The sequence below is a fragment of the Cervus elaphus genome, chromosome 19, assembly GCF_910594005.1.
Source record: "Cervus elaphus chromosome 19, mCerEla1.1, whole genome shotgun sequence".
NCBI lineage: Eukaryota > Metazoa > Chordata > Mammalia > Artiodactyla > Cervidae > Cervus > Cervus elaphus.
The window spans coordinates 48,656,992-48,676,941 of NC_057833.1; the positions used below are offsets into that span (position 1 = coordinate 48,656,992).

The 19,950-nt window shown below is 36.8% G+C and overlaps 1 protein-coding gene across 1 annotated transcript in view; it reads left to right on the plus strand.

Moving 5' to 3' along the window:
- OSBPL11 (oxysterol binding protein like 11) overlaps window positions 1–19,950 on the plus strand; it is a 91,253-nt gene that overhangs the window by 63,740 nt on the left and 7,563 nt on the right. Inside the window, exons 11-12 of the mRNA XM_043874471.1 lie at window positions 10,623–10,805; window positions 17,488–17,641. Coding sequence (XP_043730406.1) covers window positions 10,623–10,805; window positions 17,488–17,641 — 337 coding nt within the window. The remainder of the gene's footprint in view (window positions 1–10,622; window positions 10,806–17,487; window positions 17,642–19,950) is intronic.

The following is a 19,950-nucleotide window of genomic DNA, read 5'->3' on the forward strand; positions in this document are numbered from 1 at the left end:
TCTATCTACTCTAATAAACTAGAACTCCTAACAAATGGTATGTTGCTTCTGGTCCAATTTCTGCTTTTAAAGGGATTCAGACTTGGACCGAGACTTCAGTAGAGGTAATATTGCTACAAATTAGGAAGAAAATATATCTACTAATCTATAAAGAATAATTCAAGAAGCACAATGATGGAAGTCAATATCTTCAAGCACCAATACTGAATAATGGCTTTGTTCTGATTCCATTTAGGAATGGGCCAGTTATTATACTCCTTTAATGGCTTGTTGGTCTCTTTAGCACTCGTCCAGATCATCCAACTTCATGAAGACAAGTTTTCTAACAGGATCCTCAAAAGAATACTCTTTGTTTTAGCTTTTGATGTCTATTCTGATTATTCTGAAGTACAGATAGTTTTCTTTTTCTACAGTTTGTATTGAACAATAATATATAAAAGTATGTAAGATGATTTTGGGCCATTTCAAATAGAACATTAGTGAATGCATGAATTTATGTTTGATAGATATCTAGGAGTGGAATTGTTGGATTGTAAGGAATGAAAATTTGACTTTATTATTGCAAAAAATTTTCTTACATGGATATACCAGAATGCACTAGCTTCGGTCATGTGTAAATTTTCAGTGTGTATTAGCTGTTTTACTTCTTCACCAGACAGCTGGGACTGAACAGTCTTAGAAGTGGAAAGATTTATTGATTCCCAGGCATTGAATGGGCCTTAAAAAATACAAATTTCAAAATACTGAAGCACAGAATTAAAAAGAAAAAAAAAAAAATCACTCAAACAGAACCACTGGAGATTATCAGAATAGTTGTCCTTTATCCTCAGAGAAGGTATTATTGTGGTTCACATTTTGTGGATGATTTCCTGCCTTTCCTGTATGTTTACTGGTGAGCTTTCCCCTTCATAACTTCCCTGGTGGCTCAGCTAGTAAAGAATCCACCTGCAATGTGGGAGACCTGGGTTCGATCCCTGGGTTGGGAAGATCCCCTGGAGAAGGGGACGGCTACCCACTCCAGTATTCTGGCCTGGAGAAGCCCGTGGTCTGTATAGTCCATGGGGTCGCAAAGAGTTGGACACGACTGAGTGACTTTCACTTTCACTTTCCCATTCATAATTTTTTTTGTTTGTTTCTAGTTGTAGCCTTTTCTTTTCTGCCTAGAGAAGTTCCTTCAGCAATTATTGTAAAGCTGATTTGGTGGTGCTGAATACTCTTAGCCTTTGCTTTTCTGTAAAGCTCTGAACAAGAGCCTTGCTAGGTAGAGTTTTCTTGGCTGTAGGTTTTTCCTTCTCATCACTTTAATGTATTGTGCCTGCAGAGGTACAATATATCCTGGCTTGCAGAGCTTCTACTGGAAAAAATTTGCTGATAAACATATTGAGATTCCCTTGAATGTTATTTGTTGCTTTTCTCTTGTTGCTTTTCATATTTTCTCTTTGTCTTTAATTTTTGTCAGTTTGATTAACATGTATCTCAGTGTGTTCCTCCTTGGGTTTATCCTGTATGGGACTCTCTCTGCTTCCTGGACTTGGGTGGCTATTTCCTTTCCCATATTAGGGAAGTATTCAACTGTAATCTCTTCAAGTATTTTCTCAGGCCTTTTCTCTCTCTTCTCCTTCTGTGTTGTGCTGTGTTTAGTCCCTGTTGTGTCCGACTCTTTGTGACCCCACCAGGCTCCTCTGTCCCCAGGGATTCTCCAGGCAAGAATACTGGAGTGGATTGCCATGCCCTCCTCCAGGGAATCTTCCCAACCCAGGGATCGAACCCAGGTCTCCTGTATTGCAGGCAGATTCTTTACTGTCTGAACCACCAGGGAAGCCCTGTTCTCTTCTGGGACCCTTCTCCTTCTGGGACCTCTATTATGTGAATGTTGGTGCATGTAATGTTGTCCAGAGGTCTCTTAAACTGCCTTCATTTCTTTTCATTATTTTATCTTTATTCTGTTCTGCAGCAGTGATTTCCACTACTCTGTCTTCCAGCTCACTTATCTGTGCTTCTGCCTCATTTGTTCTGCTATTGAGTCCTTCTAGTGTATTTTTCATTTCAGTTACTGTGGTGTTCAACTCTGTTAGTCCTTTATATCTTCCAGTTCTTTGTTAAACATTTCTTCTGTCTTCTTAGTCTGTGCCTCTCTTCTTTTTCTGAGGTCTTGGGTCATCTTTACTGTCCTTACTTTGAATTCTTTTTTCAGTAGATTGCCTGTCTCCACTTCACTTAGGTATTCTTCTGGGGTTTTTTTGTTTGTGTTTCTTTGGATACTTGGAGACTTTCTGATATGATAGTGATTCTGACAAGGGTGAGGTAATATCTTACTGTTTTTTGATTTGCATTTCTCTAATGGTTAGCAGTATTGAGCATCTTTTCATGTTCATATTAGCCATCTATATGCCATCTTTGGAAAACTGTCTATTTAGGTGTTTTGCCCATTTTTTGGTTGGGTTGTTTGGCTTTTTTTGATACTGAGTTGTATGAGGTGTTTGTGTATTTTGGATGTTAACCCCCCCTCCTTTTTTATTGGAGGCTAATTGCTATACAGTGTTGTGGTGTCAACCCCTTATTGATCAAATCACTTTCAGATATTTTCTCACATTCCATAGTTTTTCTTTTCATTTTGTTGATGGTTTCATTTGTTGTGCAAAAGCTTTTAAATTTAATTAGTTCCCATTCATTTATTTTTGCTTCTGTTTCTTGTACTAATCCAAGAAAATATTGCTACAAGTTATGTTAAAAAGTGTTTCTCCTATGTTCTTCTCTAGAAGTTTTATGGCTTTAGGTCTTTAAGTCATTTTGAGTTTATTTTTGTATATAATGTGAGAGAAATATAGTAAGTGTGAGTTTCTTTCTTCTTAAAGATACAGTTTTGTCCACCCTGTCAGATTATATAGCTTTTCCCAATGATGTTTTGATCTGCTACTGGTTAACTTCTATATGAGTCCTCGGACTTGATATTTTTGGAGCTTTATACAATTGATACTCCCTTTTTCCTCTAGGATAACCTTTCAGAAGTTTAAAAACAGCTGTTGTGCACTCTTTTCATGTTTAATAAATTGAGAGTTACACCTACACATTGACTGTATGCATAGAATTCCTCCAGGGAGAGATATTTAATATTATAAGGTTTTTAATAGATAGTTATTGAAAACTTTCTTTTATTCATATTATTCGAACTGTTGTTCTTCAGTGAATTCTCACGTTTTACAAGTGTTGCTCAATGAATAAAGAATTTCCCACATTCATTTAATTGAACTTGTATCTGCTCTATGAATTCTCTGGTACTCAAGAGTCTCCTGTTAAAGACTTCTTCCCATTCGTTATGTATGCAGGATTACTCCCCAATATGGGTTGTCTTCTGTACATTGAGGCCAGAGCTCCAGCTAAAGGGTCTCCTACACTGATTTCAAAAATAGCATTTCCTCCTAAGAGTTCTTTGATGTCAGTTAAGGTAGAGCTTTGGCTAAACTCTACATTTACTGGCCATTTACTACAATTACTACATTTGTAGGGTCCTTCTCCAGTGTAAATTATCTTGTATTACCTGAGTCAAGTAGTGATGAAAGACTTTCCCACACAGATCGCATTCATACAGGGTTTTGGTATGGACTCTTTTGTGTGGTTTAAGGAGTGAATGATTATAGAGAGTTGCTTCATAGCATTTGTATTCATATAATTTTCCTCTTTTTCGTTTTCTCTTGTGCCATTTAACATATGAATGACTAATAAAGGTTTTTCTCCAGGGTGAGTTCTCCCATGTCTATAATGAGTAGATAATGACTGTGGACTTCTTTTGAAATAATTATTTATCATAAGGCTTCTCTGCTCTGTGAACTCTAACACTCAGCAATACCCACGCTTCCTGATGAAGCCCATAATCATGTCCTTTGACTTCCTGTATCTGCATTTTTAAAAACTCAGCTGTTGTCTGTCTCACTCAGTATTCCCTGCTAGGAGCAGGCAGTAAACACGCAAAGCAGAGATGTGCTGACAAACCTGACGCCCACCAATGGCTGAATCTCCAAGGGCAGCTCCAGAGAGCAAATCTACGGGATTGAGATTCAGGTTGGCAAGTGGGAGGAAAGGTGGCCAATTTTATAGTTCCTTTTTTCTCTATATGTAGTTTTCATAGACCTTCTACACAAAAAATAGTTTCATTTATTTAACTACTTTGTAGCCACAATTTTGTTGATACAAAATCTATTTTAAAAGTTAGAGGGACTTTAAAAGATAGGGCACATTCAAGCTTCCTTTTATGATTTAAAATTCCTATCATATTATCTTTAGTGATATTTTTGTTGACAAATTCAATATTTATTCTGAAGGCAGTGGGAGCCAATGAAACTTTCAAACATTTAATGATACATTTTGTTTATTTTACTTATTTTTATCTTTTCTTTTGTAATCATTTCAAACCCACAAAAGACTTATAAAAATTCTCATGTCCCCTTTGCCTACATTTCCAGTTGGTAACATTTTGTTACAACAGCCTTGTCAAAATCTCTCTATATTTATACACACACACTTTATTGTCATTGTTGTTTTATTATTATTATTATTCCTGAAACATTTGAGAGTGAAAAACATCATGACACTTTACCCCATGTATTTTAGCCAGAGTTTCCCAAGAACAGGAAAATGCTCTTACATAATCACTGTGCCATGATATTCTCCAGGCAAGAATACTGGACTGGGTAGCCATTCCCTTCTCCAGGGGATCTTCAAAACCCAGGGATTGAACCTGGGTGTCCTGCATCGCAGGCAGATTCTTTACTGTCTAACCACCAGGGAAACCAACATAACTATGAATGTTGTCAAATTCAGGAAATGTAAATTGATACAATACCATTATCTAATGTATAATCTGTATTAAATTTTTTTTAATTGGCCTGATAATTAGCGATGTATTCTCTCCTGACCCAGGATCATGCATTACATTTTCTTGTTACATCCCTTTAGTCTCACTTAATTGGCAATATTTCTTCAGCCTTTCTTTGTCACTTATGACATTGACATTTTTGAACAATACAGGCCGGTTTTATAAAATGCCTTTCTTTAATTTGGGTTTGTTTTTTATTTTAGGTTCAGGTTATACATTTTTTGTTAAGAATCCAATATGAGCAATGTTGTATCTGGAAGTGATATGCTTCCCATCAATAAAGATCAATTTGGTGGCAGATAAAGATTAGATTAGGGGTGTGTGAGGGGACATTAGAAGTTGGGAGACCAGTTAGGCATTCAGAATGGACAGACTTCAAGGAGTAACTGACTGGTACAGGGGAAGCCAGTATATCTAAGATAACTTTGGATGATGGCCTAGTTATCTATCGCTTGTAATAAACCTCTCTAAAATTTAGTGCTTAAACAGCGATTTATTATTATCTTTACAGTTCTGCGGGTTGGCTGTGCTCAGTTAGGTGATTCTCACATGGCATCTTTCATGTGGTTGTAGTTGGGTCTTGATTGTGGCTTCAGTTACCTACAGGCTTGAACCAGCTGAGTATCGAAAGCAGCTCAGTCACATGGGAAGCAGGAGAGCTGGCTGTTGACCAGGGCCTCAGCTGGGGCTGTAATTCAGGGGGACTGCATGTGGCCTTTCCACATTACTAGAGCTTCTCTTATCTTGACATCTGGGTTCCTAAGAGGGACGGAGTATCCAAAACCAAGAATTTCAAAAGCCTTACTGGCTTTTGATACCTGGTGTTCATACTTTGACTTTTTAAAGATTTCTAATAATTTTAGGTAAATATCCTTGGTTTGTTAATGATCAGTCATTTATTTGCCATCTTATTTCTTTTAATTTTTTACTTAAGTTGGCTTCTCTTCTCCTTTCATACCTTTTAATGGGTCCACAAGGCCATAAGCATTGGGTCTTTTTGTTACCTAGAAGTATACTTTTGGTTGACTCTAGAGTTTCCTCATTTTTTTCCACTGTGATTTCCCTTAAAACCAATGATTTCACTTAATTTCTCATTTAAAAGATTAATATTAAAAACAGGTTTCTCTATTTTGATATCTTTTCTTCTTTGATTTTACAGAATATTTTAACTTAGGCTCTCTTTTGTATTAGCCATGCTTCCCTCCTCAGACATAGCCTAGTTTTTTACTGCTCTCTGCAATCAAGCAGACACATTATCTGCTATCTGCATTTGGTATAAATATATTGTCTTCCACTTGCCTTTCCTTACTTCCTCATTTTCCACAGCTATCTCTGATGAAGCCAAGCAGGCCTAGTTAACTGTTCCTCATGCCCTTGTCCATATCCTGATCCTATTTTCCATTTTTAAATATATGTAGTGGTATAATGTCATTAAGATTGTGTCAGCTAACTGCTCAGTGGCACACTGAAGATATAGAAAAGATAAAAAACTCTTGCCTTCAAGAAGCTTTTGTTTTTCAGTTGCTAAGTTGTGTCTGGCTCTTTGTGGCCCCATGAACTGTAGCACACCAGGCTTTCCTGTCCTTCTCTGTCTCCCAGGGTTTCCTCAAACTTGTCCATTGAGTTGGTGATGCCATCTAACTATCTCATCCTCTGTACCCTTCTCCTCTTGCCCTCAGTCTTTCCCAGCACCAGGGTCTTTTCCAACAAGTTGGCTTTTCACATCAGGTGGCCAAAGTATTGGAACTTCAGCTTCAGCATCAGTCCTTCCAGTGAATACTCAGGGTTGGTTTCTGTTAGGATTGACTTCTTTGATCTCCTTGCTGTCCAGGGGATTCTAAAGAGTCTTCTCCAGCCTCACAGTTTGAAAGCATCAATTCTTCAGTACTTAGTCTTCTTTATGGTCCAACTCTCACGTCCGTACATGACTACAGAAAAACCGTAGCTTTGACTACACTTCCACAGTCCATATATGGACCTTTGTCATCAAAGTGAGGTCTCTGCTTTTTAATACACTGTCTAGGTTATCATAGCTTTTCTTCCAAGGAGTGAGCATCTTTTAATTTCATGGCTGCAGTCACAGTCCACAGTGATTTTGGAGCCCAAGAAAATAAAATCTGTCACTGTTTCCACTTTTCCCCATCTGTTTGCCATGAAGTTTTGGGACCATATGCCATGATCTTAGCTATTTAAATGTTGAGTTTTAAGCCAATTTTTTCATTTCATTCTTTCACCCTCATCAAGAGGCTCTTTAGTTCCTCTTTGCTTTCTACCATTAGAGTGGTATCACCTGCATATCTAAGGTTGTTGATATTTCTCCCAGCCACCTTGATTCCAGCTTGTGAGTCATCCAGCCTGGGATTTCACATGATGTACTCTGCATATAAGTTACATAAGCAAGGTGACAGTATACGACCTTGACATTCTCCTTTCTCAATTTGGAACCAGTCTATTGTTCCATGTCCAGTTCTAACTGTTGCTTCTTGTCCTGCATACAAGTTTCTCAGGAGACAGGTAAGGTGGTCTGGTATTTGAATCTCTTTCAGAATTTTCCACAGTTTGTTGTGATCCATGCTGTCAGAGGCTTTAGTGTAGTCAAATGAAGCAGATGGTTTTTTTTAAATTCCCTTGCTTTTTCTATGATCTAAAGGATGTTGGCAATTTAATTTCTGGTCCTGCTGCCTTTTCTAAATCCAACTTGTACATCTGCAAGTTCTCTGTTTACATATTGTTGAAGCCTACCTTGAGGAATTTTGAGCATTATCTTGCTGGCATGTGAAATGAGCGCAATTGTATTGTAGTTTGAACATTCTTTGGCATTGCCCTTCTTTGGGATTGGAATGAAAACCGACTGTTTCCAGTCCTGTGGCCCGCAAATTTGGAAAACTCACAGTGGCACTCAATATGTCAAGAAGCTTAGACATTCTGGTATTAGAATTCAGGACCCTATCTTTGGAAAGCATTTGTAAGGCTTTTAGGAAAAACTTATGTATAACAGACAGTTAAAAATAAAGTCTGTTATTATAATAAGTATGGTGATGGGAAAGGATGAGTATTCTCATGTAGTAGCATTGAATAACATGATAGGACAACGTGTCCTGTAGTTGTTCTGCATAAAATATAATTATCTTTCATGTGGTGTTTCTTATATACGTATCAATAAAACCCAAAGCTGAAGTTTTGACTTTCAGTCTTTAAATAAAAGTTTCCTGTATGAAGCCAAGTTAATATATCCAGTGATTTTCTAGTATTCTATGGGCTTCCCAGTTGGCGCTAGTGGTAAAGAACCCACCTGCCAATGCAGGAGACATAAGAGACAGGTTCAATCCCTGGGTTGGGAAGATTTCCCTGGAGGAGGGCATGGCAACCCACTTCAGTATTCTTGCTTGGAGAATCCCCTGGACAGAGGAGCCTGGCAGGCTGACGTCCATAGAGCTGCACAGAGTAGGGCACAACTGAAGCGACTTAGCATGCATGCATGCATGACCTATCTTTATCATGTACAGTTCTTGTTTCCTGCCCCATTTCTTGTCATGATGATCTTGCAGTAACTGCAGTAAGCAGCAAAGACTCCGTGTAACCCAGCACGCTTAAATAGGGACCTAGGGCTTGTTATGTTTTAAGTGGAAAGGCTTGTGACAGAGATAATGATAACTTGAGAGATTGTGGCAATAAAAGAAAGATCAAGTGAGAAATGGATTATTACCCCTCAGTTTGCAGAATATAGTTTTGGGTGTGTCTGATTGTAAGATGGAAGAGGTAAGTGTTTAGTGCCATCTCTTTATATCCTGTTTGGTTAGATATACATTTTCAAGGAAGGAAACAATGTTGGCTGGTAGGATCAGAGAAGAAACATGGATGTCACAAAAATCAGGGAAAACCCCTTAGCAGCATAGTTATTTAAGTTCATATGCTTTGAATTATAACCCAGAGTTCCCACTAATGCTGTAATCTAGCAGAGTTGGTGTTCTTTGTGTCTAATTAGCTATAATTATGCCTAAGTTTTTATTTTTTTCTAACTTTTGATTTTTGATGTTTGGTCTGCTTTTAGATTCCAAACCCCTAGTACACCTTCGTCTCTAAGATCTGGTTCATTTGCTTATTGGCTCCTGTGCTGTTGTTGATGTTGTCGTTTAGTCACGGAGTTGTGTCTGACCCTTTTGCCCCCCGCCTTGAACCCCGTGGATCCTGGCAGGCTCCTCTCCACGAGATTTCCTAGGTGACAGTGCTGGAGTGGGTTGCCATTTCCTTCTCCAGGGGATCTTCCTGACCCAGAGATCGACTCAGTGTCTTCTGTACTGCAAGCAGGTACTTGATCACTGAGCCATCAGGAAGCCCATTGGCTCCTGTACCTCTGCCTCAAGTTTTGAATTTGTAGGCCATTCACTTCTCCTGATTAAAAGCTATGGATTCCCTAAATTCAACCATATCCTTCTGGTTCCCAGGCCCTTGACTTATATCTGACAAATGCTACTTTGGGTTCCTGAGCTATCACCTGAACATGGCCTTGGGTCCTTTAGATTCCCTTTTGAATCCAGATAAACCATAATCCCTGGTACACTGACCAGACCCTAGTATTTGCCCACTATTCTTTGCGTTCTCAATCTTTGTCTCAATCTCAATCTCAATCTTTGTCTAATTGTACCCTGTTGTTTGTGTCCAACAGTGAACATAGAGTACTTCATTAAAAAAATTAGACCTGTTTTCTATCCCAACCTTCATTTGAGCTGCATCCTATCTTTCTGTTGATAAACCAGCCAGATAACCCTTCATTAAACTTTCAACAGTAGTGCTTGAGCACTCTTAGAGTTTTGTGTTGCTGGCAATAATTTTTGTATGCCAGTGTTCTTTTTAAGAGAATTATAAAAATTTTAATATATCTTATTTTTTCTATCTCTTATTATCTGATTTCTGTATTTAACTTAAAATTAAGCTTATGTGATTTTATATAGAATTTATATATCCAGAATTCAAATTTTCTGAACTTTTTTTAATTTAAAAATTAGTTATTCATTTATTTATTTTTGGATGCGCTGGGTCTTCATTGCTTTGTGTGTGTTTTTTCCTAGTTGCAACAAGTTGGGACTACTCTTCGTTGTGGTGCATAGTCTCCTCATTTCAGCAGCTTCTGTTGTTGCAGAGCACAGGCTCTAGGGCCCATAGGTTTTAGGAGTTGTGGTGCACAAGCTTAGTCGCTCTGTGGCATGTGGAATCTTCCTGGACCAGAGGTTGAAGCTATGTCTCCTGCATCAGCAGACGGATTTTTATCCACTGCACTACCAGGGAAATCTAGGGACTTTAATTTTTTAAATAAATAGGACTAGTTTTTTTTTTTTAAATGTTGAATAAGCTATAGTGTTGTAACGTTTTTACCCTGCCCCTAGTGTTTTAACATTTTTGACTGTAATAAAAAAAGAATGTCATTATTTTTCATATTCCTACTTAGTTTTAATGTTATAATAGTTGTTTGTAGCAGAAATTAAAATATCGTACTTTGTGATCATTTATGGTAAGTCTCTAGTTTGATTCCCAGTATTCTTTCTAAAATTAAATTAATATATTTGAAAAAATTATCTCGGAAACTATCATGGATTTACAGAGACTCTCACTTTGGCACCAACAGACTGAAGTGAATTGTGTAACTGTTTTAAAGAGAATTCACAAAGTACATTCTTGGGGTTTTAAAATCCCTAAGAAACAAGCACAGTATTACTTATTAAAGCTTTTTTTTTTCCCTGCCTGTTTCTAGGGTTACAGGTGAAGTAAAGCACAACATCACCAACACTGTTGTATGCAGAGTACAAGGGGAATGGAATAGCATTCTTGAGTTTGCTTACAGCAGTGGAGAGACAAAATACGTGGATTTGACTAAGTTGGCAGTGACGAAGAAAAGAGTAAGACCTTTGGAGAAGCAGGATCCATTTGAATCCAGGTGTGTCATCCTTGCATCCATCAGGAAAGAGTCAGAAAGCCTAGATCTTAATTTAAACCTTTTCACTAATTTCTAACCCTTGGCAAGTCACTTCACCACTTTAGATAAGCTTCCTCATCTGTAAATTGAAAGTGTTGGCCTGATCTCATGTTTGTAAACACTGTAAACACTGTACCAGCTATGACATTATGTATACATAGTCACATTTTAGTAAAAATAAAACATTTGTAAACTAGACAAAAATATTAACTTTTAGTGGTTAAAGCATCACTGTCTTTGTCATACAAGCTCTTACAAGTTATTAATAAAAAGATGGGTACCCTAGTAGGAAAATGGGCAAAGACATAAAGAGGTAGTTCACAAAAATAGAAGAAAACAATACCCACTAAGAAAATGAAAAATTGTTCATTATAATTAGAATTCAAAGAAATACAAAAATTTTTTTAAATGGTATCTCTTTTGGGGAAAAGTGAATAGACATTTTCATATTGTTGGTTAGAGAGGTAAACTGATACAATCTTCCTAGAAGGTATTTTGGAAATATATGTCATAGACCTTTAAATGAAATGGGGGACTTCCCTGGTGGTTCAGTGACTCCATGCTCCAAATGCAGGGGCCTGGGTTCAGTCCCCAGTCAGGGAACTAGATCCCACATGCCACAACTGAGAGTTCACATGCCACAACTAAGATCAAAGATCCAATGTGCTGCAACAAAGACCCGTCACACCAACTAAATAAATAAATAAAAATAAATATTAAGAAAAAAAGAAAAAGATAAATGAAATGGGGCTTCCCTGATTGCTCAGTGGCAAAAAATCTTCCTGCCAGTGCAGGAGATAATGGGTTCAATCCCTGGTCTGTGAAGATCTCACATTCTGCAGAGCAACTGAGTCCATGGGCCAGAACTATTGAGTCTGCACTGGAGAGCCCAGGAGCCACAAATACCGAAGCCCGCGTGCTCTAGAGCCCATACTCCACAACAAGAGAAGCCACGGCAATGAGAATCCTGGGCACCACAACTAGAGAGTAGCTCTCGCTTGCCGCACCTAGAGAAAAGCCCATGCAGCGATTATATAATTTTTTTTTAAAGTAAATGAAGTGGCTCTATATGTGTTAATAAGGTAGTCTCCAGAATGTATTGGCAGTAGTTGCTTCCAAAGAGGAATACTGGGGTCTAGGCTTTCCAGGTGGTGCAACGGTAAAGAATCTGCCTGCCAATGAAGGAGATGCAGGAGATGTAGGAGCTCCTTGGGAGACCCAAGGAGATCCTTGGGTCAGGAAGATTCTCTGGAGGAGGAAATGGCAACCCAATCCAGTATTCTTGCCTGGAAAATTCCATGGACAAAGGAGTCAGGTAGGCTGCAGTCCCTGGGGTCACAAAGAGTCAGACACAACTGAACCACTTATTCATCTCTCTGATAAGAAACAGACTTACTCTTCACAGAATGCCCTTTTGTACTGTTTAAATTTTATATCACATGTAAGTATTACTGTATCAAATATAAGGAAGCATTAACCATCTTAAGGTCACATAAATGGAACCAAACCATTTATAAGCAGATGTGTAAAGAGATTTAGTACCTATTAAGCAAAAACTCAGGTTGGGTCAAAAAATAAAACAGTAGTGACTGAAAAAAAAATTCTTATTTATGATTATTTAGAATTTATTTAGGAGCATGCATCAAGGTTTGGTTTGTGGACCCCTGGTGCCCTTGATATTTGTACCAGGGGTTTGCAAGTTGAGAAAGCTTTCTTAATAATGCTAAAATACTATTTGCCTTTTTCATTCTGTTTGCACTTGCATTCGTGGTACAAAAGCAGTGGTGGGTAGCACTGCTGGGCCTTAGCACCGTTCAAGGCAGTGATATCAAACTGTAAAAGTAATCGTGTGTTCCTTACTGCCCTGCAGTTTTTTTTCTTTTCTACATGGCAATTTTTTCAAAGCCATTTTCTTTTTAAAATGTCCTTTAAAAGCAGTACAGATTATTAGTTTTTTTAGATCTGGAACATTGACTACCTGTCTTTTTAAAAAATATTCTGCATGATACATTTGGAGTATACATAAAGCATTTGTGCTAGATGATAAAGTACACTGATTATCTGAAGGAAGAGAACTTGTGCAACTGATGGAGTTACAAGCAGATTACCCTTTCTTGAAGCACCATTTTTACTTAGGTGATTGACAGACAAACTAAGACTGTTATCATTTTAATATTGGGCAGACATTTTTCTTGTAAATGAATGCTGTGAACATGGCACTTAAAGGAAAACAATTGGCAATAATTTTTTTGCTAATAATAAAATTTAAATGGAAACAACCTAACCATCCATTGACAGATAAATGGATAAGCAAGTTGTGATGTGTATTTATAATGGAATATTATTCAGTCCTAAAAAGGAAAGGAATCCCATCATTTGTGATAACATGGATGGACTTTGAGGACATTATATGAAGTGTCAAGAGAAAGAGCAAATACTCAATGGTCTCATTTATACAATTGGTAGTATTTTTTTTATTGTATAATAATACTCCCAGTATTTTTATAATTGGGAGTAGTATTCAACCATAAAAAGAAGGAAATCTTGCCATTTGAGACAACATAAGTGGATCTTGAGAACATTATGCCAAGTGAAATGTCAGATATGTAAAGACAAATACTGTATGATCTTACTTATATGTGGAATCTTAAAAAAAAAATAGCTCACAGATACAGAAAACAGCGATTGGCATTATTGCCAAAATGCCAGAGGTGGGCACCTGGGCAGTGAGTGAAATGAATGAAGTAGGTCAAAAGGTACAAATTCCAGTTTTAAAATAAATGTCATGAGGACATAATGTACAGCATAATGAAGTTGCTCAGTCGTGTCTGACTCTGCGACCCTGTGGACTGTAGGCTATCAGGCTCTTCCGTCCACAGGATTCTCCAGGCAAGAATACTGGAGTGGGTTGCTATTTCCTTCTCCAGCATAGTGGCTATAGTTAATTATAGCTGTATTGGATAATTGAAAGTTGCTAAGAAAGTAGTTCTTAAAAGTCTTCATCACAAGAAGAAAATGTTTTTGGTAATTATGTATGGTGATGGAGGTTGACTAGACTTATTGTGGTGACCATTCGTAGTAATACAAATACTAAATTATTATGTTGTATACCTGAAACTAACACAATGTTATATATCAACTATATATTTCAACAAAACTTTTTAAAAAAATTCATAGAAAGGAAGCCAGATTGTGGTTACCAGAAATGTGGGGTAGGGAGTGAAGGAATTGGATGAAGGTAGTCAAAACATACAAACCTCCAGTTATAAGATAAATAAGTACTGGGGATGTAACGTACCTCATGATGATTCTGGTTAACACTGCTGTTAGGTATATTTGAAATTGGTTGAGAGAATAGATCCTAAGAGTTCTCATCACAAGGAAGAAAAAAAAATTGTTTCTCTGCTTTTGTTTCTATATGAGAGGATGAATCTTAACTTATTGTGGTAATCATTTCACAATATATGTAAATCACATCATTATGCTATACTCTTAAAACTTATACAGAGCTGTATGTCGATTGTATCTTAGTAAAACTTGAGGAAAAAAATGAAGCTTTTAAAGGCAAATATCAAAATTTTAGAAAACTTTCATCTGTCACAATGAATTGAAAGCTTCCCTAGTAAACCCATGATGAAATTGGTGGTGAAACTAATGAAGGTGATTTTTAAAAATATGACGTCATAAAATATGTCAACATCTGGAAGATAATTTTTTCAGATGATCACTGCATGATATTTTCCAGTGATATTTTGTATGATATTACAAAATTATGCATGGATAAAAATTCCATTGAAGGTACAAATTAGACCAATGGATTTTCATGTATTAGAGTATGAAAAATTCATTGACATTTTTCAGTTTCCACATTGCAACTAATCTTTTAAGAACTACCACTTTCTGAATCTTAATATAATAATAAAGAATTGAGTTATTTGGAATAGCTATTAAAATCCCTTCTCTTTACTAACTATATATCTGTGTGAGGCCATATTTTCTTTATATACTTTGACTAAAACAATGCTTATCACAATAGATTGAATGTAGAAGCAGATATAAGAATCTGGCTATTATTGAACCAGGTGTTTAAGAGATTCTCTTTGCTAAACTTGTATTATAGATTTTTTTTGTCTGCATTCCTGGGGGCTATTGGCCTTTTGTTTTCTTTGGGAGAAAATTTTTAACCATAAATTTAATATCTTTAGTACCTAGGGCTATTGAGGTTATCTACTTCATGAGCAAACTTTGGTAGTTTTTTTTTTTTTTTTTTTTCCAGTGGGTTTTGTCATACATTCTTTCAAAGAGTTGGTTCAATTTTTCAAATTTATTGACATGTATTTTATAATATGTGCTTATTTTTTAATGTTTGTAGGCTCTATAGTGGTGATGTCACACTCATTCCTTGTATTCATGATTCTTTTCCTGATTAATGTGATTAAAGGTTCATTAATTTTACTCAAAGAACTAGTTTTTGGTTTCATTGATGTCTCTCTATATTTCTGTTTTCTTTTTAATTGATTTCTGCTCTTATTTCCTTTTTTATGTTTATTTTGTGCATCATTTGCTCTTTTTATAGTTTCTTAAAATAGAAGTTAGAAGGGTCAGCAAACTTCTTTTGTTAAAGGCTCTGTTCAGTTCAGTCACTGAGTCGTGTCCAACTCTTTGTGACCCCATGGACTGCAGCATGCCAGGCTTCCCTGTCCATCACCAACTCCTGGAGCTTCTCAAACTCAGGTCCATCAAGTTGGTAACACCATCCAACCATCACATCCTCTGTCATCCCCTTCTCTTACCTTCAGTCTTTCCCAGCATCAGGCTCTTTTCCAGTGAGTCAGTTCTTTGCATCAGGTGGCCAAAGTACTGCAGCTTCAACTTCAGCATCAGTCCTTCCAATGAATTTTCAGGATTGATTTCTTTTAGGATTGACTGGTTTGATCTCAGAATGAATATCTTAAGCTTGATGGACTAGATAGGCTCTACCACAGCTCAGTTCAGCTGTTGTAGCATTAAAATAGCCATAGACAAAAACAGATAGATGTTGCTATATTAAAACAAAAATCTGCTTATAAAAATGAGCATTAAACCATTGTTTTACTCCTGGTTTGGCTTCTGGGATAGCTGAAATGGTAAAGAATGTGCCTGCAATGTGGGAGACCTGGGTTTGATCCCTGGGTTGGGAAGATCCCCTGGAGAAGGGCATGGCAACCCGCTCCAGTATTCTTGGCTGGAGAATCCCATGGACAGAAGACCTTGGCGGGCTACAGTCCATGGGTCACAGAGAGATAGGACTGAAGCGACTTAGCATGCACACACCACTGTGAACATTCTTGTGCAAATCTTTTGTGGACATGTTTTCATGTCTCTCGGGTAAAACACCTCAGAGTGGAATTGCTGGTTTGTGTGGGTTTTATGTCTAACTTTTCACATAACTGCCTAACTATTTTCCAAAATGGCTGCACCATTTTCCATTTCTGCTGGGAACATATGAGGGTTCCAGTTCTCATCCTCATCAACATTTGTTATTGCCTATCTTATTTAATGTACCCATTTGAGCTGGTCTGAAATAGTATCTCATTGTGATTTTAATTTGTATTTCCTTAATGGCTAATGATGTTGAACATGTCTTTATGTGCTAGTTAGCCCTTTGTATATCTTTTTTGTTGAAATGTGTACTTATAAAATTTGCCCATTTTTTAAATTGAACTGTTTGTTGTCTTATTGTGTTATAGGAGTTCTTTGTAAATTCTAGACACAATTCCTTTGTTGGGTATATGTTTCGTAAATATTGTCTCCTTATCTATTGCTCGTCTTTCCATTTTCTTAATGGTGTTTTTTTCAGTAATAAGTTTTTATTTTGATGAGGTGAGACTATCAGTGTTTTCTTTTATAGATTATGGTTTTGGTGTTGTAGTTAAGAAATCTTTGCCTAACCCAAAGTCTCAAAGATTTTCTCATATCTTCTTAGTTTCGTTGTGACATGAGAGTCTAAGGTCACATTTTTGCACATGGATATCCAGTTTTTTCAGCACCATTTGTTGAACAGACTATACTTTCCCCAAGAATTGTCTTGGCAGTTTTCTTTTGCTTGGAGTCTGTTGAGTTTCCCCTTCCCTGTGCTGTGCCTGCAAATGCTCTCTAACTAGTTGGAGCACTCCTAGGGTTCCCCTCATTTGTTTGCCTGCTCTCAGGAATCACTGTCCTGTGCTGCCTTTTGTTCAGTATCTGAAAACCATTGTTTATATATTTTTGTCTAGTTTCCTAGCTGATTAAAAGTGGGAGGGTAGATCTGGTGCCCCTTATTTCATCATGTCCAGAAGCAGAAATGGTGTCTTCTGTTTCAGTTTTTTAAATATATATTTCTCTTTTTGCTTCTTATTTCCTAAGTTTCTTTAAAATAAAATCTTGGTTATATAACTTGGGAAAAAATACATTATTTTTAATTTAAAAAGAAGCAGAAACAGCAGCATCTTGGACATTAACATCAGCAACACAGGATGTATTCTTATAACTCATGTGTGAAATTATAGATATGATTCAAGAAATGTAATTTATTAAAATTACTGTTAATTTTGAGGGTATCCATTCTGTTTTTTGTTTCTTTTTTTGAAGAATGTTTGTAAAGCATGTGGCTTTCTGTTTTCAGGCGATTGTGGAAAAATGTGACAGACTCTCTGAGGGACTCCGAAATCGATAAAGCCACAGAGCATAAACGTACCCTGGAAGAACGCCAGAGGACTGAAGAAAGGCATCGTACTGAAACAGGCACACCTTGGAAAACCAAATATTTTATTAAAGAGGTATATGTCCTATATGCCTTCAGACTAAAACTCATTATCTACATAATGAGAACTTTACCTTAGTAGGCTTTTTTGACTTGTTAACACTTACATATCTTTGTTTCTGAAAATAGTCCAGCTTAACCATGAGCTTTTTGTGACTTTTTGACAATTTGTCAAATAGAATAGTTTACCAGCAGTTCAGAAATAGATTTGGGGATTTAAATTCACCACAAAATACTAATATTAATCTTTAATCTCAATAATGAATACACAATTAAAAGTTTGTTGCCATTGTGCCACAACAGTGAAACTTTTTTCACTTCCAAAGATCACATTTTAAGGGATACATGAAAAACTTAATTGGCCACACAGAGGATAGTGAAGTGGCTAGAATCTTTACAATGCTTAAGGATAAAAGAATGAAATGGTGAGTGTTTAGACTGAAAACAGAAAATTGGGGCTGTTCATTATAGCTTTCTTCAAGTATAAATAGGCTTTCACATGGAAGTTTTTTGTCAACTTGGATAGCAGACTAGAGCTAGGCCTAAATCTACGAAGCACATTTTGAGCTTGACATAAGAAAGAATTGTTTATCAATAAAAATACCCAATAATAACAAATGTACATTTTATAGTAATGTGTTCCTATCACTAAGCTCATATAAGAGACCAAAGCTTATATAGAAGAGTTCAGTTCACTGGTTTTGCAGTTAAGACTAAATGATTTCTTAAGTCTTTTCTAAATTTAAAGGTTTTATTTTATTTTGTTTATTACTTTCTGGTAAAACTCAGAGTAAGGTGAATAATGGACCAGAGCCAATGCGAAAAAAAGTTTTCTTGTCCACAGCCAAGTCTAAGGAAACTCATTGAATTTCATTTGGTCTGTCAAGAGAAACTCTGGAAAAATCATTTGAATGTGACTTTTGGATAGCTACTACTCTAAAAAGCACATAGTTTATTATAGTAATTTCATTGCTTTAATTTTTCTCATCTTTGGATATCTGATATAAATACCAACTGTTTTCATGGATAGGAATTGAAGGGAAAGTCCTTTCTGTATCTTTTTATATGGAAAAATAAAACCATTGTAATTACTCTGCAAAATTAAAGTTTGGTAACCTTGGATTTTTTTCATTTCAAGCTCACTAAGAAAGCAGATATACCAAACACAGGAAAAATTTTCTAAGGGAAGACTTCTATTAATCATTAAAAATGAACTCTATTGGCTAAGAGCAAGAAATTGAAATGGTAAAAGATGCAACCAAATTTAAAAGACAGGCCCTCCTGTATCTTTCAACTAACATGACATGGAAACATGCTACTTCTCATTCATTCTTTATTTGACAGATTATTATTAAGAGCCTACCACTTAATACCTTTATTACATTTTGTAATGTTGAATAGACAGGTGTAGAAAGTGGTAGCAAGATACAGCAATTTCCAGTAAAATACTGATTTTCTTTCCACCTAAGTAATCTTAACTAGCTGCCTGATGGAACAGTAGATTGGAGATGCTGACTCATATTTGGGCCCCTTTAGGTGGTAAGATATAAGATGACTTTCTAAATGGTGTGCCATGGCACAGTGGTACAAAATAGATAGGTAAGATTTTATGACAAATATTGATTGCCTAAGCTCATGGAGAAGAAGAGAAGTGAAAGCAAAGGAGAAAAGGAAAGGTATACCCATCTGAATGCAGAGTTCCAAAGAATAGTGAGGGGCATAGTAAAGGACAGAAATGGTATGGACCTAACAGAAGTAGAAGATATTAAGAAGAGGTGGCAAGAGTACACAGAAAAACTAAACAAAAAAGGTCTTCACAACCCAGATAATCACGATGGTGTGATCACTCACCTAGAGCCAGGCATCCTAGAATGCGAAGTCAAGTGGGCCTTAGGAAGCATCACTACGAACAAAGCTAGTGGAGGTGATGGAATTCCAGTTGAGCTCTTTCAGATCCGCAAAGATGATGCTGTGAAAGTGCTGCACTCAGTATGCCAGCAAATTTGGAAAACTCAGCAGTGGCCACAGGACTGGAAAGGTCAGTTTTCATTCCAATCCCAAAGAAATGCAATGCCAAAGAATGTTTAACTACCACACAATTGCACTCATCCCACATGCTAGTAAAGTAATGCTCAAAATTCTCCAAGCCAGGCCTCAACAGTATGTGAACCATGAACTTCCAGATGTTCAAGCTGGTTTTAGAAAAGGCAGAGGAACCCAAAATCAAATTGCCAACATCCATTGGATCATTGAAACAACAAGAGAGTTCCAGAAAAACACCTACTTCTACTTTATTGACTATGCCAAAGCCTTTGACTGTGTGGA